The sequence below is a fragment of the Chenopodium album genome, chromosome 7 (genome assembly GCF_948465745.1).
Source record: "Chenopodium album chromosome 7, dcCheAlbu1.1, whole genome shotgun sequence".
Classification (NCBI taxonomy): domain Eukaryota; kingdom Viridiplantae; phylum Streptophyta; class Magnoliopsida; order Caryophyllales; family Amaranthaceae; genus Chenopodium; species Chenopodium album.
Window position 1 is genome coordinate 600,116 of NC_137840.1, and position 23,255 is coordinate 623,370.

At 35.6% G+C, this 23,255-nt stretch overlaps 2 protein-coding genes and 1 pseudogene across 5 annotated transcripts; 1 reads left to right on the forward strand and 2 right to left on the reverse strand.

Annotated features, from left to right (window-relative positions):
* Positions 1 to 1,622: 1,622 nt before the first annotated feature.
* LOC145638750 (uncharacterized) lies at positions 1,623 to 3,342 on the forward strand. Its single transcript, XM_081689753.1, has 3 exons — positions 1,623 to 1,715; positions 2,109 to 2,245; positions 2,388 to 3,342. The coding sequence occupies exons 2-3, from the start codon at positions 2,156 to 2,158 to the stop codon at positions 3,279 to 3,281; spliced, it is 984 nt and encodes a 327-aa protein (XP_081545879.1). The 5' UTR covers positions 1,623 to 1,715; positions 2,109 to 2,155; the 3' UTR covers positions 3,282 to 3,342.
* A 212-nt stretch (positions 3,343 to 3,554) lies between these two features.
* Positions 3,555 to 14,623, reverse strand: LOC145639825 (protein ILITYHIA-like; annotated as a pseudogene). Its single transcript, XR_014114935.1, has 25 exons — positions 14,618 to 14,623; positions 14,127 to 14,326; positions 13,864 to 14,025; positions 11,851 to 11,961; positions 11,468 to 11,638; positions 11,242 to 11,364; positions 11,045 to 11,153; positions 10,028 to 10,140; positions 9,843 to 9,894; positions 9,686 to 9,764; positions 9,529 to 9,588; positions 9,333 to 9,447; positions 9,115 to 9,229; positions 8,882 to 9,032; positions 8,668 to 8,788; positions 8,470 to 8,541; positions 8,150 to 8,262; positions 7,585 to 7,734; positions 7,367 to 7,463; positions 7,104 to 7,285; positions 6,794 to 6,988; positions 6,509 to 6,687; positions 6,276 to 6,408; positions 5,858 to 5,937; positions 3,555 to 3,684 (listed from the first exon to the last, which is right to left on the reverse strand). The product of XR_014114935.1 is annotated as a protein ILITYHIA-like (transcript).
* Positions 14,316 to 20,568, reverse strand: LOC145638751 (uncharacterized). 3 transcript variants are annotated; one of them, XM_081689756.1, is made up of 8 exons: positions 18,839 to 20,568; positions 18,344 to 18,499; positions 17,287 to 17,379; positions 16,905 to 17,103; positions 16,698 to 16,813; positions 16,087 to 16,235; positions 15,163 to 15,294; positions 14,316 to 14,326 (listed from the first exon to the last, which is right to left on the reverse strand). In XM_081689756.1, the coding sequence occupies exons 4-7, from the start codon at positions 17,033 to 17,035 to the stop codon at positions 15,214 to 15,216; spliced, it is 477 nt and encodes a 158-aa protein (XP_081545882.1). In that variant the 5' UTR covers positions 17,036 to 17,103; positions 17,287 to 17,379; positions 18,344 to 18,499; positions 18,839 to 20,568; the 3' UTR covers positions 14,316 to 14,326; positions 15,163 to 15,213. The 3 variants fall into 3 exon arrangements, with proteins under 3 accessions (XP_081545882.1, XP_081545880.1, XP_081545881.1); XM_081689754.1 differs by having other exon boundaries at positions 16,905 to 17,170; XM_081689755.1 differs by lacking the exons at positions 17,287 to 17,379; positions 18,344 to 18,499; positions 18,839 to 20,568 and having other exon boundaries at positions 16,905 to 17,268.
* Positions 20,569 to 23,255: the final 2,687 nt, after the last annotated feature.

The window sequence follows — 23,255 nt, forward strand, 5'->3', positions numbered from 1 at the left end:
AATTATGATCTTTCATGGTCATTTTCAAACTAATATATGTTCATGTATATATCAATATATGTTCATATCCATGTTGAATTACGTAAATATGTTCATTTTCATATTAATAGATGATCATTTTCACACTAATATATATATTCATTTATATATTAATTAATATATGTTCATTTATATTCTAATAGATGTTAATTTTCCTATCAACCATGTTTTATACTCATCCATGTTTATATATTTTTTTTTGAAACCAACATCCATGTTTATATTGATCATATGGAAATTGACTCATTTTCAACATTTATTTTTGCTCAAATCTAATACAATATTTTTATATTAGTTGAAAAGGAATCGTGCATAAAGTGAGTTAGACCGCACAAGGAAAAAAGAAATATGGCAAAAAGAAGGAAACCAAGAAGGTATGGAGTAGCCAAGCAACATGAACCAATATCACAAGCTTGATTTTTTTCGATTTGGATCAAGAATTTTAATGTGTTTGATAATATATGTGGAATTGTATTATACATTAATTTAATATCCACTTATCAATTTTTTGGTGGTATACAATTTCATTTGATTTTATTAAGAAGAAAATGAACTTTTTTTCTCCTTGAGTACTACTATAAATAGTCATCTAGAAACACAAATACAAAAATATAATAATTTGAATATTTCATGTCGTATTAGCATATAATTAAACTATTAATAATTATTCTACAGAATTGAATATTTAATAATACAAAAGTGAACATTTACAGTGATGAAAATGAAAATTTTATAGGTGATTAAGAACTGAAAAAACAATCAAGATGACGTCATTAGGAAGGAGTGGGGGTGCAGGCAGCTTTGCCTACCGCGGGATGTAGGAAAAAATTTGTAGTCAGTCGGGGTTAAAAACAGAATCTTTCGGCCCAGACTGGAAACTTGGCCCAATAATTTTTACTCCTATTAATAAAACCTGACCCAATTAATTTTTACTCCTATTAAGAAAACCTGGGCCAATTAATTTTGACTCCTATTTATTAATAACTAGATGAAACCCGTGCGATGCACGGTTTGTTAGTATTTTTTTTTTAAGAAAATATTTTTCATATTTATGTTATTAAAATTGTTATTATATTAGTTTTAAAATATTAGAATAAAATTCCTAATCTCAAAAGATAATATTTTGTATTTAATTAATTTAAACTTTAAAATCTCATTCGTCAATTTTGTTTACGTGACATTTGAATTATTTAATTGTAAAAGATGCGATGCACGGTTTGTCAGTATTTTTTTTTAAAAAAAATATTTTTCATATTTATTATATTAGTTTTAGAATATTAGATAAAATTTCTAATATCAAAAAATAATATTTTGTATTTAATTAATTTAAACTTTAAAATCTCATTTGCTAATTTTGCTTACGTGGCATTTGAATTATTTAATTGTAAAAGAAATTAATAATCTCTTATTTAATTGGTTACAACTTAAATTTACAATCCTACGTGACGGCGCGCTAAGAAAATTAAATTATACGTTGCTCTCTAAAAACTTAGGGAAAAACTCTCCTTTATATATATATATATATATATATATATATATATATATATATATATATATATTAGATTGTTGGTTTTAATTAATAATAACGAAAGGGCAAAGTGCAAACCCTATTTACAACCTCTTACACAAGGACTCTCCTCCGATCACCGGCGATTCGGCGATTTCATTGACATAAGGTTAGTTTTTTTTTTTGTTTTGTTTTGTTTTTTTTTTTTTTTTTTTTTTTTTTTTTAATTTGTTTTGTATTTCAAATTATTGATTTCAATTCTCAAATCATTGAGTGCAAATTTCGAATATCGAGTTTGCTGTTTTCATCTGACTTTTGATTTTTTTTTTTTTTAAGTTGTTTTGGATTTCGATATTGATTTCAATTCTCTAATTACTGAATGGACTGTGAATATTTCGAATTATTGAGTGCAATTTTCGTTTATATATATATGTTTGCTGTTTTCATCCGACTTCCGATTTTTTTTTTTGGTTCATATAACTCTTCACAATAGTTTATATTAATTTTTGAAATTTGATTTTTTTTTTTTTTTTTTTTAAAATTTTTGAATTATCAATTGCAGTTGTTTCGGAACAGTTGTTCTTTTTAATCGAAGAGAAGAACATCGAAATGTTGACAACTAGTAGATATAGACAAGTAGGGAACGAAAGAGGAGAAACAGAAAAGAAGAAGAAGAAACAAATTCAGGGTGATGCTGAGGTACTTTTCCATTCGAGTACCTAGTATTATTTGATTTGATTGATGATTTTGTTTGGTTTGGTATGTATCAACATGTTGCTATGATTTGATGATGTTTTTTTTGGTTTGGCTGCTAATTGTTATGTATGTATGTATGTATCAGATATCTGAAGAGGTGGAGAAATGTCCACCTTGGCTGATGATTACTCCGGAGACTCTCGATGAGGACGATGCTGATGACGACACGTTGGAGAATAGTGGGGGTTTTTGGGATGGTTGGGGTGGTCACTTTGATAGTCTGAGGAAGAGACCTACCCAATTACCCACCTTCAGTAGCAAATTGGATGTCCAAGGCCACATTCAGGCCGATACCTGCAAGATCCCTATACTTGAAAAATCGTTCTCCTGGTCTGGTGGTCAATTGCAATATCGTGTATGGGAACTCAAAAACTTGACCACCAACTGTAAGCGAGTCCTTTTGGCTTTTGATCAAGGTATCATGGGCGCACTCAAGCCCTTCTTGGTCAAACACCAATCTGATTACCTTGTAGTCGTGGTGGGTTGGGACCTAAATAGCTACCTGTTCCTCAGAAAGCTTGCCCAGTCGGTGTCTGGCTTGACCTTCGTTGCCATCACGGACTTGGACCATCACCATCTTGACCTGCTAACTTTCCTCGCCGCTCCCCCCCGGGAGGTCTTATCTCACTACGGCTGGGATCTGTCCAAGGAATGTAAGCTTACGGGTGTGAATGAAGATGCCTCTATTGACATCAAGTGGCTCGGCCTCAGGCCTTCTGATATTGACGCTCATGCCAAATGCTTCAAGCTTCACGCGTTCAAGCAGGGTGAGACCGATTTCAAAGCAGTCCTTGATCGGCTCTGGACCATTCCTACCTTCACCAAGAACAAAGCATGGAAGGATGAGCTGAAACGTCTCCGGGGCCGCCCTCTCTTCATGGCATTTATGTTACTCCAACCTTCTCACAAATCTGTTATGTATTCCTACATCAACGATGTTTATCTACCCCAAAAGTTGGACAAGAAGGATTGGGTATAACGCAGGTTCAGGCAATACCAGACAACATACTAAATACAACAATGAGACTGGTGACGCAGGTGCTAGAAGGTTCCTTCAATATAATTGTGCTCTCTTCTATAACTAGCCAATACTAACAGTGAAAGTATACGTGCGGCCATTTTCCATTTGTTTACAGCACATGAGAATAATTGAAATAAACTAATATAGTAAATACAGAGTAGTAGCCATATACAATATGCAGAAGGATAAGTTAACTTGATGAAAACTGCACACATTATTTTGTTAGTCCATCACAAAGAGACCAACTTCAACTCGGCTAGAAATTCATGTCAATGACTTGTTACTGTGGATGAGGTTTGATGGTTGTATTATCTTTGCACAGCCATAGCATGAACTGAGCAATCAATGAGAAGGAATTTTCCTGAATCAAGAAATTAATAACTTCAAGTTAATATATAGACACAATGATACACCTCTTAATGCTGAGAAATTCCAAGATTACAGTTCGGACTACTTTGATGCTCAAGAAATTCGAATTTACATAATTGCATATACAGATATATTATTACAAAATCAGTCTATCTGCATCCTTCTATCAGAAGATAAACTATGTACTTTCACTATAACAGAATAAGTGCAACAAATGGATTTTCTGTATATCTCACAAACATTACCCCTTTGTTGCACTTATTTTGCTATGGATGAACAAATATAAAGATGCAGTACCCACCAATGCAATTTTTTTTTTTTTTTTTTGACAAAACCAATGCAATTTTAAATAATACTCATTCCATTTCATGTTATATTGTTAGTTTCCTTTTGTATTTGTAAATAAAAATCAGCCACTTTCCACAGTTGATATGTATTTTGCTCCGTACACAGTATAGAAAACAATTGGTGTATAATAGCTTAGCACACCAATAGAGATGAATATTATCTCACATTTTTTAATCAAATGTAGCAAGTAAAAAGACGGAGGTATAACTTTTATATAAGATGGCCTAAAGTTGGAACCATCGGCGGGTGTTAATTTTTCCTTTTTATAAAGGTGAGTACATGCCAAAAATAAAAATGTCACTATGTATATAAAAATAAAAAAGAAGAAGATAATATCTTGGGGGGAAAAACATTAAGGTCGATGGAAAGTTGAGGCAGATATGAAGTAAAATAGTAATTTGACATAAAAAAGCTACTACAAGACTATACAGATATGCGACATAATGTTGAAGCTCGCGAGCTGCAACACTTGTATGTTAGGTGTTACTCAAAAATATTATGTCGCAAGTCTGTTAAATAGCACTCAATAACACGGAGGTAACATATGTGATATTGAGGATCAAATACATATTGCCACAGCAAGATGATATATGCAGCAAAAAAACATAAAAATATGGCAAAAAAAACAAGACCGAGGGGGGGTTGAAAATGCAAAAAAAACACTTGCTTCAAAAACCTCATTTGGATTTCTATATGACAAAAAGGAATACAAATGGAAGCTAAGCAATTCTTTTTGGGACCTCCAAGCGACCAAAATTACCTCTTACAGATTCTATCTACAGTTACGGAAGGAAGCCCCTCTTGTAAAGACAATGTTTTCCAAGTGTGTATATTGTTTTAGTATAAGGGTTAACCAAAAAGAAATCATGATATATGCTCGAATTCTGGACACACTATCATCAGTGGTGGATCCAGGATTTTGACAATGGTAGGGCACTGTCTAACGGGAAATCCTCTTATATCAAGGCCCTAAAACCCGTCTCTTTAATTTTTTCAATTAAAAAAATCAATCGTGAAAGGATGTTCTTAATATCAAGATTAAAATTTATTTAACAATCGTATTTGTCAAACCTCAATTATAGAGTATTCCAAAATCCATCAAATATTACCCCGATCTATTTAAGACGGTAAGAAATGAACCATGTAAAAAAATAATAATACTTTGGATGGGTTATCACTAATCAAGTTATTCGTATCAAATAGCACGATATATAAAAAATAGTAACTAAAACTAATGATTTGAGTGTGCATATGGTAAAAGAAATATTAAAACCAATTTCGTTATCTTAATTGGAAAAATAAATTTTTATTTATTTTTTTGTATTGGGTAAATAGTACATTAAGTACAAAAATTTTAAAAATTAAAAAAAGGATGTTGAGGAAGAGAATAGAACCCACGACCTTTGATAGAAAAGTTAGAATTGTAACTACTAGGATGTTGATTAGCTAAGGTAATATTTTGCACTTTATATTCTAATTATCTAATAAACTAACTTGAAAGAGTTTTTTTTTTTTTTTTTTTTTTTTCCTGGTAGGGCACCCAGGACCCTAGCTAGCTCCGCCCCTGACTATCATGATCCATCTACAAAGGGGTGATAAACTACATGCACTCAAAATTTCAAGAAAAAATTATGTCCACATCGGACAGAAAGAGAGTTGAGATACACATCATCATAACGAGAAGCACATATCTTTTACTCCCTAGGAACATGCATGAAATTTAATCCCATGCATTGGAAAAAAAGAAGATGATTATGGAAAAATTATATGCTAAAGCCTAAAAGCAAGAATTCACTCAAATATATAAAGGAACATACCTGTATTCAGAATATTTTAGCAATTCGTCTTGCATCCAGGCCAGTGATGTACTTTTGGGCTGCCTGAACATTTTCCGCTCCTGATAAAAGTGGAGCAAAACAAACACATGTGATATGAGTAGTTTGACATGTAAATATTCTCTCATTCTAAATCATTTTCACATATTCTTTAAATGAATATTCCAAAAATATATCACATTTCTAATTCAAATAAACCTTTTGAACTCTCCATACCACACTTTAACTAATCATTCCATTCCCACACTTTCATTTACTTGCTCTATTATTCTTTGTACAAAACCCTGTATGAAATTTCGAAGGGCAAAAGGGAGAGTACTAGACATGCAAAGAAGCAACAAAACATTAAGTAAACAGCGGTTGTATGGAAGGATAGAAGCAGTCAAGCAGATGAAGTTACCTTTAGCCAATTGGAAAGAATGCAAAGCACATTGTTCTGCAGCAAGCTTCACAGGTGTACTTCCATCCTTCAGACACTCGGCCAATGCAGGACCAAAAATCGACACATGGCCAAAAATGGCCGCAGGATTTGCCTACCAGACAATAAAATTTAGAGCCATATATCAGCATGCAGATAAAGATAGGAGGAATATATGAAAAGATAATGTCCAGGATTAATGGAAAATGATTAACTTTGCAGCAGCCTTGAGGGAAGATAATGCCCTTCGTCTAACTTCACTGGAGTCATCTTGCAGCGCAATAACTATGGACGACAAAGTTTGAGCATGCAAGGCACTGCTTAATGTATCACTTTGAATTTGATAAAGCAAGTATCTTCCTAGTGCTTTAGTCGAACTTTCACGTACTGGGAACTGCATTTGGAGGAAAAAAAATACTGATCAGGATTTGAGAAAAGGAATAAGAAAAATTCATTGCATCCTGCTACCAGTGAACACTAGTGTGTGTCTCAGTCTGTACCTTTTCATCTTTCAACTTGTCTTTCAGCATAGATATAATTTATTGTGACAAAGATGACTGACAAACCCTTGATGGGCATTGCCGAAGAAATGATGAGATAGTGAGAACTGAACCATGTCTGACAGTCCAACTGGAGGACAAAGCTGAATCTAAAAGCTCCTTTAGTAGATCTGCCAGTTGATTGTCTTCAATGTACTGAAAAATCAATTACAAGAAAGGCAACAGGGAGATTTAGAAGGGTGACAACATAAAATTGGAAATATACCTAAGAAATGAAAAACGTCTAACAAAATTACTATAATCATTATACCTCAGATGTGATCCCCAAGATGCTAACAGCAGATACACGAACTTGGTCACCTTCATGATCAATATTTTTTTTAATAGATCACAGTCACGAGTTCTAACAGCATCGCTAACACTCTTTCCCGCATGCTTTACTACATCTCTAAGAGCAATTAGAACTGCTTCTCTTACACCCCCGTCAGATGCCTAAAAATCAGCCACAAAGCATTAAGAGAAAAATAAGAGCGTAGTGAAAGAAGAAATGATACAATAGAGGGATGCAACTACCTGCAAAGTGAACAAAAGATCACTAACTAAAGGATCAACCCTAATACTGAGTGCACTCAGTTTCCCAAGAGCCAAGGCAGCACTTAAACGAACAGTCCTGCAATGAAAAGGTTAACTTTAGCTCTCTAGGTGAAACAATTACCAAAACTGCTACCTGCACCAAAGACTGCTAAAACACAGGATAAATGGCTGCAGATCTCTTTAACCCATTAACTGACCTGGTGTTGTCCTGTAGACATTTGATGAATGTTGTTTGAAGCTGTGGGAGAAAAGGTTTGCCGCTCTTCTTAATTATAATGATCAAATTTGACAAAATGGCGCTCTTGACCTGCCGTGGGAACCGATCACCTATGATACGAATTAGAGACCTGCAATCAGGGAATGGAAATGGGTCGATACATAACTTGTATTTTTTTCCTATATAAACATGCTATATGGGTAGCCCGGTGCACAATGGTGTCCCCGCAAGGCGAGGGTTTGGGGAAGGGTCCCACTACAAGGGTGTATATGGGGAAAGCCTTCCCTTGTCATTTTTTGTGACAAGAGGCCGCTCCGAGAACTTAAACCCGTAACCTCCCAGTCACACAGCAACACCGTAACTGGTGCTATATGCATAAAATAATTACCACTCGAGGGTTAAAGCATATCAACACAAAGGAAGAGACAAATGTTTGACCAGCAAAGAAACTGAAAGCATATACTGTCTTTCAATGCCAACACATCAAACCTTTAAAGTGCAGAAAATGATAATAATTCTATATTGCAATGAAGATGAGAACACACCCAGTTATTGGTATAGCAAATGCCTTCAACGCTTGTTCACTTGTTACATCAATCAATTCTCCAAGGCCTAATGCTGCCTGTTCCCTCAGTTCAGCTGACCCACTTATTAGACACTGTCAACAAAGCGAAGCAATTGTTTCATTGCTATATGTTACACAAGGTTCTCAAACGAAGCACTAAAATATGCACATAATAACGACAATATATGAGACATAACAAACTTTTCAAGAAAAGCCGCAAATGGGTTAATCAGAGTGAACTCCATTACACATTCTTATTAGAGTTATACGACAACAAGAGGGTGAAAAACAAGGAGATACCTGCAGAAAGATTGGCAGCACAGCTTTCAGAGCCTTAGGAAGACAAAATCCAGGTACCAGAACCAGTCCTCCCTGCAGATTTAATTTGCCATTGAACATATTGAGAAAATTAAAAAATGCCACTTAAAGCATAGTGCAGCAACATATAACTAATAACAGAAAGTTCTAACTGCCACAAAAAAATCTAGAGAAACTTGCCTTCTTCTTTCTTCGCTCCTTATCTCTTGCCAAGGATACAGCATCACGAACCAGCTTTATGTGACTGGGGAATACTTCTTTAGGAAGTGAACTGACAACCCTTGACAAAGCTTCCCAGGCAGTGTCGTTATAAAAATGAACCAAAACAAAAAAAAAATAAGTTAAGAAACACTCCATCAGATAGAGATTTCAAAGAAAATAAGCAACGCATTATACCACAACAGTGTCGTGATCAGAATCACTGAGCAGAACAATCAAAGTAGATATCATGCTGGGAGCTTCATCATCCAAGTAGAGCTTGCTGTTCTCAAAGAGATGGCCACTAAGGTATGAAGCACTTCTCCTAATTGATGCTTGAATTTAGACTAGTTATTAGTAACAATAACTTTCATTTGATGGGAAGCATAACTCATGCTTGACAAATTAAGATATTAGAAGTTGCAGAACACACCTTACTATCACCAGAACCTTTAATAAGCTCTGATATTAAAGAGTCAACTCCTTCCTCATCAATGACCAATACAACAGTCTCTGCAGCCTTCTTCGCTAAATCTTGGACATTCTATAGATTAAAGGCCAACTTGTCAGAAATTGAACATTTCATAAAGGAAAAGCAACATGTCTGGCTTGGGGCAAAAGAATTAATTGCTTGGAATGCCGCATACCACATTGTCATCACCCATTGCAGACAGCAACGCGGGGAGAACAGTATTAAGGTGCAAATTTAAACCAGCTCCAGCAACCTCCGCCAAAGCTCCAAGAGCATGTGCATTAAATTCACTGAAGACATTGATAAGAGTAAGAAACTATAAAAAAAGATCTTTGTAGAGCACATACATCAGACAGAGAAGATGTACATACCTGAGGGGAAGCTGAACCAGCTTCGGCAAGATATGAGGCAATACAGCTGTAGTCCTCACACTGAATTTACCATTATCAAGGGAGAACAGATCAGTTACAGGCCAGGAATAATTTTCATTTCTAATTACCAACGTGGCCAGTGGATGAGGTAACTAGCCTTAAGATTTGTTTAAGACCATCTAACGCGGTGTCAGAAGGGTAGGAACAATCTCATCAACTGCTTGCAGTCCAGCACTCTGAAAATAATATTGAATCAGTAACTTCAAATATTTAAAAAAAGTTACAGGAACAGAGAAAAGAATAAAATATAGAACCTTGTAGAGAGTACTAAATGCCATGCCTGCTGACTCACGGACCTCGGGCTCACTGCCAATGAAAAGACAAAGATAGCAAGTTACTAATTAAAATGCTTTGCCCACAATTCAAAAAGTGCTATGTTTTGGTAATAAAACCATAACAATATTATGACAATCTCCACATAGGAAGATATAACACACACCTATCACAAAGAGCAATTCGAATAGTAGGGATAAGTTTGTCCATATAACTAATCAACTGACTTTTTCCAAGCACTAGCCATCACCTCACTTAGACCAATGCAAACACCCTGTCACCAGATAAAGAAAATATACAAGTAATCGTTAATATATTTTCAGTGTCAGTCATCCTTACCAGAATCAACAATAAAAGGCCATAGAAGGATTACCCCACAGAAACGTAGAAGACCAAGAAATAACAATTACAACCCTAATTTTGAAGCAATAATTAAAGAAACAATAATTGGAAGGAATTCTTCCCTTTAGAAAGAGAGGCTTTCAGTGAGTTATGAAGATGTGTACTTTTATAAAACATTCAAACACTACATCAGGCCATAATCACGGTACCAAGTAGAAACAAAATTTATCCACATGCAGAAACCTACGATGACAACATCTATGCCAAAATTCAATCACTAAAGGAGTGACTAAATACTGGTTTCTATAAGCATTGCACAGTAACACAAAAAAAAAACAGGTAAGATATATATAAGCATTCCACTTAAAGTTGTCTCTTGTATGAAGAAAAGGCTACATACAGTAGATATATATAAGATATTTTTAAATGAAACTGAAACCTAAGACCATATACTCAGAGAATGAGGATGAATAGCTTTACTCAGCTTTATCTCCTCATAATTGTCAACTTACACAAAGTCACAAATAACATGAACACATAGGTAAAAAAACACATTGTACTTGGATACAAAGTATGGAAAAAGGAAATAAAAAAAATTTAAACTATTGTACATTAAAACATTTTTTTGTGGAATTTAAGTTAATGACAATTTTATAAAGGATAACAATCATATTCAAATTGGCAAAAGAATAAAAACTAATGATCACATTCCAAGACCAAACAGAAAAATTTTCTATTGGAAGAGCAAAAGAATATGTAAGACAGATATCATGTCATTGGAAGATATTCCACAAAAGCATGATCCAATAATTGATAAGGTCACTATATATTTCATACTTGTTTCTGCCAGTATCAGGATCTTTCAGTCCATCTGATAGAATTGGTATAATCATTGGAAGGACCCTTTCACCAAGCTTCCTAACAAGCTCACCCAACGCCCTTGCTGCAACCTAGTAGACAAACTCAGTGCAAGTTAGTAAACAGTTCACTAATCAAGGTAATTATCTCAGTTGAGTATAGGTTTAGATATTAACAAACCTGCCGCCCCTCATTAGATGGAGATGCGAGTGACATTATCAGGGTATCCATCAATACAGGCATAATCTCTTTGAGTGTCTTAGGGGTATCTGCTACTATGGTCTTCCAAACATGTAAAGCAGCCTAGAACAGAACAAACACAAACCAAGTATAAGTTTATACAGTAAGTAAACCAAACTTCAGAACAACAAAAAGATCTCCAAGAAAGCATAAACAGGATAGCTACCTAACGCACTGATACGCTGACATCAGTCCTGACCATATATAAGGCAGCAAGAACATCATTACGTTTTTCTCTACCAAGAACCTCAATAATAGCACGTCCTTGTGCTTCCGTACTAGCCCCCTTATCATCACTACCTCCCTCTAGCAATGCCTTCCCAGAGGTTCCAGCAACCTAAAGAGAATGTAATTTTCTTTGGTGAGCAAGACAACTGAAGATAGCAATATGAAATCAACCATAACAAACAGAATAAATAAGTAAACAGGTAAAAAAAAAAACCCAAAACCAAACAAGTCTCCCAACAGTTCAACAGAGCTTTGTCTAATACGCCAACTATCATTGAAAATTCCATCCTCAACAGCTGGAAGTTAGAAACTGTAAAATACCTTGAAGACAGCCAAATAACCTTCACGAACATAAGCCTTTTGATGAGAGCAATTTTTTATGATATCAGTGAGAATATGCTCAAAGTACTCAATGCCAAGTGCAGCCAAAACCTAAGAAAAAAGAAAGAGAGAAATCATTACGAGTGATATCTTAAACCCTGAGATATAATCTTCCCTCTCAAGAGAACAGCAATGCGTAGCCAAATATTGAACAAAACATCGAATGATATGATAGTTCAAATGAAAACAAGTGGAAATAAAGGAACTTTTGATGTTAAAGCAAAGCATGCATGGTCTTACAAACATATAATTCTATACACTTATGAAACATAAAAAAAAACATTCAGCAAAAATAAGAAGATTAGTAATACTGTGCAATGTGACAGAGTGACAGCTGATCACTTGCTATATGAAAGAACAAAAACTCAGACTGATGGCAGAAACCTAGTACAAACATGACTCCATGAGCAATTCGATATAAACAACTTTTGTTATATGGTATTCTGCAAGACTTCCTACTTTTATAAGATACACACCTATCAACGTATTATACCAAAAGGCCAAAAGCTCTCAATGCCACTTGGTACAATTTAGCATTGAAATTTTTACAGAGTAAAAATTCATAGCTGAATGGAGCTCCCACTAATTAGTAGAGAGATGTAGAAGCATTATAATTGGCTATGACAGCACCTGACTGACCCTGCTGTAGTTTGGGGGCTTTTCATCTGCTTTCGAGTCTCTACAATTCGAGGCTCTCAAATTAGTGGTTCAATGGTTCGTAATTATCAAGAAGCAAAAATTGCAATGAAATAATTTGAAGCCACTAAGCCCAAGTGCCCAACTGCTTAAGAATTTTGTTCTCCAAAACACCTTATATGTAGATGACACTTACTATAGGATCAGCACTGAGGGCTAATGAATTGTCAAAGCTTGAAAATGAACCTCAGTCCTGTTAATAAAGTGTATACTATTATGTTCTTTAACTTTAGCTTTATCTAATAATTTAATTATTTATTTATTGAAATAGAAATAAGCTGAGAAATCAAAAATACTAAAGGAGCTGACAGAAAGTGATAGGAAAGTGCATTGTGTATCATACTAACTACTACAAGCACTCCCATTACAGGGAAATGAGATAGGTCAATAAGTCCTGTACACATTCAAACAAGAGAAATAGTAACTAGTTTGAGATAAAGCAAGAAGTTCTGTACAAATCCAAACATGAGTAGGTAGTAACTAGTTTCCCTCTTTCTATTCTCTGCCGATTCACTTTCTATTAAACTCTACTGTCTTCAAATTTGTAAAACACCCTAATAGTAGTAAAAATATATATTTATACAATATACCAAAGTCAATGAAATGAAAGTTTAGAAAAAACTATAGTACAGGTTAGGAAAGCCCGATAGATGGAAAGATATATAATGTATCACTATAAGCAGTATCAGAATTTTTAACTTTTCCTCTGTTTCTAGGATAGAAAGGAAAGGCCAAGGAAAGAGGGTTTTTAACCAAGATCCCATCATAGTTTTCAAGGAATTATCATAACCATAATTTTAAAAAATTAATTTCAAAACTAATGAACTCACCCTCTCTTTTCTTGATGAAGATATCGCATGATTCTACAAATTATCAAATAAACTCAGCCTCCCTCAGAAAACAAAGTTGATACATATGAGTTCACCTCAACCACAGACCTTGCTTGGATAAAAGAAACATTCCCCCCCCCCCCCCCCCCACCTCCCCCCCAAACACACACATAAACTCCACACCTCTCTCTCCTCCCCTCCTTTTCACAGAAAGAAGAAAAAAGAAAAGGAATAAGATAAGTTTTGCAAACCTCCCTCACAAGGAATAATATTTGCAACAAATCATAAAACAGAACTATTAAGCATGATCATTACCAACAACAAGAAGATAATAAATATTACAAAAATAAATAAATAAAAATCTTTAAAAATTAAAACTGAATGAACAGAGAATACAAAAAAAGAAAAAAAAAACCAGTGATCCCACCTCACTCAATCCCTGTGCTGCACCAGAACGTTCAACATTACTTCCATCAGATTTTAGCGTCTCCAAGAGCCACTGAACAAGATCTGGGAAATTTTCCTCTCCCATTCCTTTTATAAGAGAGCGAGCCACGGACCGAACTTCAGGTATAGGATCAACAAGAACCTGCACAGGAGCAGAAATATTACAACTAGCCAAACAAGAATTTGATATTTTCCTTGCCAAGTGCCCTAGCAGCCACTTTACGTTTTGCATAGAATATATACCTTTTTCACTTCTGGAAGAAGCAAGCCGACATAAGGTATCATATCCCTAGGCTCAGTCATTAATGAGCACATATTACCAACAATCTGAGCAGCTTTCTTCTTGGTTTCAGCACTTCTTTCCCTCAACCCTCTATGCATAATTGGGACCAGAACTCCAGAAGAGCAAGAAAAGGCGCATCAACTGAGTTGACGAAAGTGGTCTGTAATTAAAAAACTGTAAAAATCACAGGGAGGGAAAGTGTTGACAATCAAAAGTATTATAGACTATTGAGTATATTCTATAGTCTCACTTGGAGAAGTATGTCCAGAGAATATCTTGTATGATCATTAGGATTGGTTTACTAATTAAAGTCCTCTTAGATGGTACCGTCCTTTGTATTTGTTGATGTACTTATATTTGGTGCCATTGGTTTGGGAGTTTTCTTCTTCCACCACGAGAAGCCAGAATTTTTTTTATGAGTCAGAGGTGAAAAATTCGGGAGTCCACTAACGTCCATTTCTTCAGCTACCAAGAACTTACAGAGGCAACGAATGGATTCAAGGAACAAAAGGAAGAAGGGCCCTTGGGATAGTTTACAAAGGCCTGATTAAGAAGTTAGGTCGAATATCTATATCTAATGATACTGATAAGGAGTTCAAAACTGAAGTGAATGGACATCACAAGAATCCAGTACGACTTGTAGGATTCTGTGAAGAAGAAGATCAGCGACTATTGGTATATGAGAATATGTGAGCAACGGCTCCTTATCAGACTACCTTTTTGGTGATTCAAGGCCAAGCTGGGTCTCAAGCGTTCAAATTGCTAAAGGGATCGCAAGAAGACTGGTCACGCAGGTGCTAGAAGGTCTTGCGAAAGTGCCTAAACTTCCTTCAACCGTGCTCTCTATGACTAGCCAATACTAAAGGTGAAATCATACTTGCAGGCCAACTCCATTTGTTCACAGCACATGAGAACAATTGAAATAAACTATTATACTACTAAATACAGAGTATACACTATGCACAAGGATAAGTTAACTTGATGAAGGCTGCACACCTTATTTTGTTAGTCCATCACAAAGAGAGCAACTTCAACTCGGCTAGAAATTCATGTCGATGACTTGTTACTGTGGATGAGATTTGCTGGTTGTATTATCTTTGCATAACCATAGCATGTACTGTGCTCCAACTGAGCAATCAATGAGAAGGAATCAAGAAATTAATAACTTCAAGTTAATATATGGACACAATGATACACCTCTTAATGCTGAGAAATTAAACTGCATAGTCGTATTAAAATGTTCAAAGAATACAGTTCAGACTACTAACTGTATGCCAATCTCAAAAATTCGAGCTCACCACATCTATCAATACTCAAACTTAACTTGATCCTTCTATCAGAAGATAAGCTATGTACTTTCTCTATAATAAGTGCAAAAAATGGAATTTCTATATTTCTCACAAACAATACCCCTTTGTTGCACTTATTTTGCTATGGATGAACAAAATATTACAAAAATAAAGATGTGGTACCCAACACACACACTCTTCATTCTCACTTGTAAGATGACATATTACAAGCAAACTATTTTCTCACAAAGAGTCATTTTACATTAACTTAAGAAGATAAGAGACGTGCTTACTCTCAAGTCTTAACACAAAAGATTTCTACAAGCGAGTACCATAATACTCCTCTTGGTGATCCAAATCAAAGGAGTAGATACCCTGCCCTTGCAGATGCTAAAACACTATTAACTCCCACCACCCTTATGTTGTAGAAATGGACAGCTTGGTAAATATGAGATGTGTGATGCGGGGTTGGCAATACATTGACAGAGAGGATGAAAACTGAGACCGTGGGACGTACCCAAACTTATAGCAGGCTTCCGAACCAGAAATATGATAACATCAACAGAGAACATACTAAATTACTACGTAATTCTGTTGGGGACTTGGGAACGAAATAAGAAGAGCATATAACCTTGCTGATGTTATAAAAATTGCATGACACATGTGTGCTTTGAAATTCCCTGGGTTTGATGATGTTGAAATCGACACCTTGCCAAGTATGATATGAATGACGAGGAAAGCTTTCCATAACAAAGATGTATCCATTACAGGATTCTGGACCTAGAAAATTACAGCAACATCATCAGCATAATACTCGGTATAAAGTACATTTATGTCTCTAACTTGTCTATATCCTGTATTACCATATATAGAGGGACTGTACTGCAATGCTGCATTTAAAGGCCAACGATGAACTAAAAAGTAAAAACCACAAGATTCCATCTTATAATGCAATTATATTAATGAAAGATGGACATTATAGCAAAAGGGAGTATCACAATTAGAAATTCAATGAATTAAGCTTCTCACAACCAAGAATATAGGACTGGATTTTGGACCGGACCGGTGCTTATGATGCACAGCACATTCCTTAACAAACTATCTGCATATCCTCATATGCAAGGATTGCTAGTGACAAATGACAATACATTGTCACCATGGTCTATCAACAACTGAGCATACCAGAGCAAAAAAAAAAAAAAAAAAAAAAAAAAAAGCGCCCGAATTAGTTATCATAATCACCTTGTTTTCCAGTTTCAGGTGGCCTTGAATTATAATGCCTTGCATTATCCACGCCCCTGACCCAAAATGAGTGCCCACGCAATTTAGCAGCCTTCCTTAAATTTTGTTGCAAGTATCTGTCATAACACTGAATTAAATATTATTGTCACAATTCCAGGTTAATTTCGATCTAAAGTTACTCTAATCAAGGCACTGTACAAGGCTCACATATAAGGCACCACACAGTCGCCTTTCAGAAGGCCCAAAACCCACCAAACCTGATTCAGTGAAAGTTGGTACTCCATGCCCCCTACACAAAGCATCTCACTACAAGGGTCTATCCGCCAGTTACACAACATTCGACGCAACTGCCAATGAGCTAAATGCAGCAGACCCAAAGGCCATTTCACATACCCATTTCTTACTCCTGTCATCAAACATTCCACATATCCGACCAAACATCTTAATCAGAAAATTCACAATTGGCCTCTCCTCTGTTTCAGTTGATTCACAAGACACTGTCAGTTTTGAACAGCTAAAAAATAATAATACATCATCAATTAGATAAAACTTGACCCTTAATGTAAAAAAAAAAAAAAGGTACACTAACCCTCTTCATGTTGCTATGTCAAACTTATAAGTTGTAACACTGCGCCAACATCCTTGATCTGACCTCCCTGGCTCCCTTTGATCTTGCATTGTCCTAAGGCAAGGCAGCATAGTAAGAGATATAATATAATAGTGCAAATGTGAACAACTCCATTATCATGTTTTCTGTTCACAGGAAACAAAATCTGCATTCCTCTTGAAGCACTTTATCATTCAGCAGCAGTAAGAGATTGTAATAGTACAAATGCCACCAGCTTAGCATCTTAAGGTCAAGCATATGTCCTAAATTACGCATACACCATTGACAGTTCATTTTTCAGTTCCCATAGGACAATATACATTTAACAAGGAAGCTTGAAACCAGGTGTGCATCTCAAAAAAAAAAAAAAAAAAAAAAAAAACCTCAACAATTTATCCTAGTTCCAATATTTCATTTCTACATTCAGGCCCGCTTGGAATGGGGTAATGCATTAATAGCGTATTTAAAATCAAAATTGAGAAAAAAAAAGGTATTTAAAGGTGTTAATAAAGGGGATGGAGTGGTGGTAAAGTGGTGTAGGTGGGAGGAAAAGGGAAGATGGAGGAGAACTATTACCCTCATATGGTGGTTAATAATTACCCACCACCATAATAGGGTAATAGTTACCCTTATTTGGGGGCAATAATTACTCCATCTCTTTGTTTCCTTATCACAAAAAAAATGTCATTATCCATTTATCACTATCTTAACCCACCTCGTTCTTCTTAATTTGACTTTTATTACCCTCTTCATACATAAACCTCATACCAGACGGGGCCTAACACTTGAAACTTCCTTATTAAGCTTACTCTAGCACTCAATTATGGGGGTGTCAAACAAATAGCAACATAGGTGGCATCTAAACTTAGACTGAATGCTTTTTTGGATCTCCAACAACATCTCCATTAAGCATTTTGAGCTACCCAATTGTTTAGAACCAAAATAAAGTGAATAAACCAATTGAAAGTAAATGTAGATGTAACATTATTATTGCTTTAGAAGGAAACAAGATGTAGATTATTTCTCTTCTTTAAACTACCTCCAGTTGGACCCGCATTGTCTCTCAAACACCAACCAAGCCAGGTGCACGGTGCGGTTCAGCTGCGACATGCTCAGGTTCATTACACCCAAGCTCACTAACCTGGAAGACTTCTTCTCTTTCTTCTTTTCTTTTGATGGTGGTACGATAAGGCCTCTACACATCAGAGACGGGAAGAAAAGAATGAGAAAGGTGCAAGTTTTTTTTAGTAGAAAGAAGAGAGGAAATGTAATGATGTGTTAAATCTGATTGTGAGCACATTGCGAAATTAGATATAAAGCCCAATACTCTGTAGCTTCAGCACATGCTAAATGGATCTCATAAGCAGTTTCTTGAAGATCCTGCTAACATAAAAATTAAAAGTTTCCACACTCCAAGACAAAACAACCTCCACAATTTATGCAGCAATAATTAATTATAAAGAAGATTACTTGTGCAGATTAGGACATGTTAACAAAAGTATAATAATAGAGATTCAAGGCTTAAGAATTATACCCATGAAATTCTTGGCCACGAACTTCTCTAGGTGAAACTTCTCAATTTGGGGTAAATTTTCAGCTTCATAACTAATTCTACAAAGATGTCAAATAAACATACACGAAATAAATGGCTCCCAACATATAAACCCAAACCCAGCAAAAACCCCCAAATCAATTTGAATCAACAAATCTCCGTAAATAAACCCTAAAATTGATTTATTTTCGAATCTAAAACTCAATTCAATCTAAATAAACTCAATACCCAATTCCCAGATGCTCAAAAGTTTCAAAACGCAGGGTGATTAGTCAACACTTGTAGAAAAATTCCAAAACCTTACAAAAAATGAATGCAATAAAATCCTGGGATGCCGCATGTTGAACCCATATCAGATAGAACCACAACAACATAGTCAATGCTAGAATGGCTATAATAGAGCTTACCGGAGCTAATGACTTAATGGGTAGGTAAAGGCAACCTGGGAATGTAATTACACACTTACACATTTGCCAGACCACACCCTGGATAAGACATACACATGAAAATCATAAGATTGACCTCTCATCTTTTCATCAACTTACCAAATCTCCATGCCATTATTACATGTTCATGGAAGAACTTTGAACTACCAAAATTCCTACTTTTGTATAATAATAATGGTGCACCAGTCCAGAGGTGGAAAGAGACCTCTATGTTGTGGACCTCGTAATTCCCTCCAACATAAGGCATGAAACTTACCAACCATCATTTCAGTTCATTCAATAGAAGCTCTACTACTCAAATTCCTCAAAACTAATTTAAAATTTAATGTACATTCCTATGAGCAGGGTCGAACAATGCTGTGATGTGCAAAGCCATATTCAATTCATGACACTACATCCATCGAGTACACACTCAATGGAATCATTCTACATACAAGCCTAGCTAATGAAAGCAAACAAGTAAAAAGTGTTGCAAGCATTCATTGCGAAAACCGAACTCGCCTCCACAACATGCTCCACTGATCACACTTGACATTACTTTTTAACTAAAAACTATCCCTCAATTTTCAAGATTTGTACATAATTTCATATCTACTAGTTTAAAAAGTTCACAATTCACCAAATTTGCAAATACCACCATTAACCAAACATAATTCCGACATCAACATTACTCTATATATCATATTATAATCTGCAAACAGTTTTCTACAAATAGCAATCTAAACACCACCACTGGATTTGACATCCAAATGTATAATTATATAAGAAGTATATAGAAACTAAAAACATTTCCATATAAATTCTTAATTGCTTAGTACTATTAAAAGCAAAATCAAACATACATTTAATTGTATTGTATTCATCTAAAGTGCTACCGATCATGAAGGACCACCCCTCTCTAACAAGAGCAAACTCAACCAATCCAATATCCATTTTGTTGAACTTTGAAGCAACATACTACACATTGCACAACTTCAAATCCTCAACACACCTAATTGTTGAAATTCAATCCTTGAACCCCCATGCTCACAAGTTTCTCGGGCAAAAGAGAGTTGCACAGATGATAAAAAATAAGCTCCATATCGGCTTTTAAGCTGTGCTCAATGTGATAATCGACATTCTCCGCGACTAGTGCTTCGTGTCTGATCCACTGCTCCTTTTTAATGTCACAAGCACACTTCAAATCACTGAATGTCATTTGGGTGAGATCGTCGTCGGTGACGTGAGATGAAAATAAGTCGCTACGTGTCAACCCCAAAAATTGCATTCTAGACACTGTAAGTTGACAACTATTGTGTGCTTGTTTGTAAGAGCCACATTTGTAGGTACGAAAAATCCTGATTCCCCACGGGTTGAAATCAACCACAGCTATTCTTGGTCTCTACCTACTTGAGACCAAGTTGGTCTCAAGTAAGGGTAATATGGTCATTGCATGTTAAAGCTGTCCTCCTATTGTACTTTATTAAAAAAAAAAAAAAAAGTAGCGCTAGAGAGAACAGAATGTGGGCCCCCACTTTCGTAAAGGGGTTTAACTTTGTACAGTAAAAAGAGGAGAGAGAAAGCATTTCATTGAATTTGAAAGAGAGGAATTGAAAGGTTTTTTCTTGCAAGCAAGACGTTCAAATTGAGGCGAAATTTCAAAGAACTGAAGGAACGCAAAGGGTTTTTGGTGCTGTTGTGGGTGAAGATTTCGACCACCGAAGTAGCATTTGCGAACGAGTTGTTTGGTAAGACCTCTGTTAAATTTTTTGCGATTGTAATTAGTTAGGGTTTTATGAATTTCATGCTTGTTTGCTAAAAGTTCTCATTTTTTAATTTGGTATATGGATTTGTGTTGTTGAATTTAAACATTTTGCAGTTATGGTGTTGAAATTTGCTTAAAATTGTCATCTTTTGTATGGTATCATGTGTATGTGAGAGTGTGAGGTGTTGTCTGGAATGGCGAATTCGGTTTTATACTCTTGATAAGTTGAAGTTGTGTATATAAGTGGGTTTTGGTGAAATCTGTTTACGAGTTGTTATTTTGTTATTGTATTTTTGTGAAGAAAGAGTAACTGTTTCATGTTTTGGAAATAAGTGTGTGTTGTTATTTTGGTGATGAATAAGTAGGAGTAGTGATAGTAGTTGATTATGCATAAGTGGCCTTCGTTGGTATTGTGTGAATACCATCATGCGCTAGGTTGGTATTGTTTAATAGTCATATAACTGTTGTAAGTGGTAATACCATCAGGGCCTTGGTTGGTATATTTGCAGAATTCAAGTAATAATTGTTGTTGTCTTTCCTTGTAGTCTATCTATCTTGCTAAATTCTTGTAAGTGTTGGCATTTTTACAACACTGATGTGTACATGGTGTTATGAGTGTATACATGTGTTGGGGGGGGGGGGGTGGGTGGCAGTTGTTATAAACGAGCGATTTCAATTCGTTTATGTAATGAAGTGTGTGTTTTCCTTTGTGGTAGTTATGGTGTCGGAGAGGTCTCGTGACTCAATAAGCTGCAGACGTAATTGGGGGGTGAGTGTAATGCAGTTGTTGTACTAAAGTATGCATTAGATTGACTCATTTAGTATGTATTTGTGTGTAAATATTTGTTATGATTTTGCAGGGTAGCTTGAAAGAAATCATGAAAAAGGTACCTAAAAGCTGTAGTGGAGGATGAAGTGGAGGAGGTAGAAGAAGACATGGAGGAGGATGGAAGTGGTGATGGAAGTTCTGAGGATGATGACTATGTACAAGAGGAAGAAGAAGATGACCCAGAAGATGAGCATGACTACTTACAACCAACTGGCAGCGAGCGTAAGAAGCGTAAAGTACCTGAGGAGCAAGAAGATACTCTGCCCACCGTTAATGCTACTCATCGTACGAGAAATGTTGAGCAACAGAAGAAGATTATTAGAACGGTGAAGCGTACGGCAAGAGGGAAAAGGCAATATGTAGAGAGACAGGCACCAGTAGAGAGACAGTATGTTGAGAGGGGTGCACCAGTAGTTGAAAGACAGTATGTTGAGAGGTCGGCACCATTAGAGAGGAATTATGTGGAGAGGCCTTTACCACCAGTAGAAAGGAATTTTGTTGAGAGGGGTGCACCAGAGAGACAGTATGTGGGGAGGGGTGCACCAGAGAGGCAGTATGTGGAGAGGCCTGCAGTAGAGAGGCAATATTTGGAGCGGCCGGCAGCACCAGTGCAGAGGCAATATGTGGAGAGGCGGAGGTTTGTAGAAGAAGAACCTCATCGGGTAAATGTATTGGACTTGACTTATGATTTTATAATATGTTGATGGGAATGTTAAGTTATATTTAGGTGAGTAGTATAAGTGACAGACCTAATAAATACAACCTAATAAAAAATGATTATGATTTTGTACAAAAAAGAATAATTTGGGGAATGTGAGAAACCTAGTTTTAATGAGTAAAGAAAGGGGGATGAAATCAACTTAACAGCCTACTCAGTACTATTATTACATTTGTTTTTGGGACCACTAATTACTTTAAAAATTTTACATGTCATTTTCATAGAAAATCAGTTCTAAAAACAGCAACTGCACACTGATAAATGAATTTCAAAAACTTTTGCAAAAATTTGTCAAATATATAAGCTTCCCAAAAAACTTATTAATAGATTTGCAAATATAAGTAAAATCATATAGCACCCCAGTAAAATTTTTTTTGTTTAATTATATTTTTTGGTTTTTATAAGTTGTTACTTTTATCAAAAGTAAAAAGAGGGTTGTTACTATACCTGTATTATCATTATATAATGTTGTATATGATACCTTGGTTTAAAAGCTATATTGGTTATGTAATAATGCATTTGTTTTGTCAATTGTGTAGCTTGATCTAGAACCGGACCCATCGGTGGGTGAGAAGGTGAAAAAGAGTGGGCTTGTGGTGAGTACGCAGCTGAGGAAGTGCGGGAAGGTAAAGTAGAGCATGAAATTATTAGTTAATTGGTGT

Excerpts from the sequence above, each read along its gene's own strand:
- LOC145638751 (XM_081689754.1), bottom strand. The coding sequence starts at position 17,110 with ATGACAGGAGTAAGAAATGGGTATGTGAAATGGCCTTTGGGTCTGCTG. Across the intron at positions 16,814-16,904 it reads GACTGTGTGGTGCCTTATAT|ATACTTGCAACAAAATTTAA; the intron begins GTGAGCCTTGTA and ends GTGTTATGACAG. Across the intron at positions 15,295-16,086 it reads ATTTTTATAACATCAGCAAG|TTGGAGCACAGTACATGCTA; the intron begins GTTATATGCTCT and ends TTGATTGCTCAG.
- LOC145638750 (XM_081689753.1), top strand. The coding sequence starts at position 2,156 with ATGTTGACAACTAGTAGATATAGACAAGTAGGGAACGAAAGAGGAGAA. Across the intron at positions 2,246-2,387 it reads AAATTCAGGGTGATGCTGAG|ATATCTGAAGAGGTGGAGAA; the intron begins GTACTTTTCCAT and ends TGTATGTATCAG.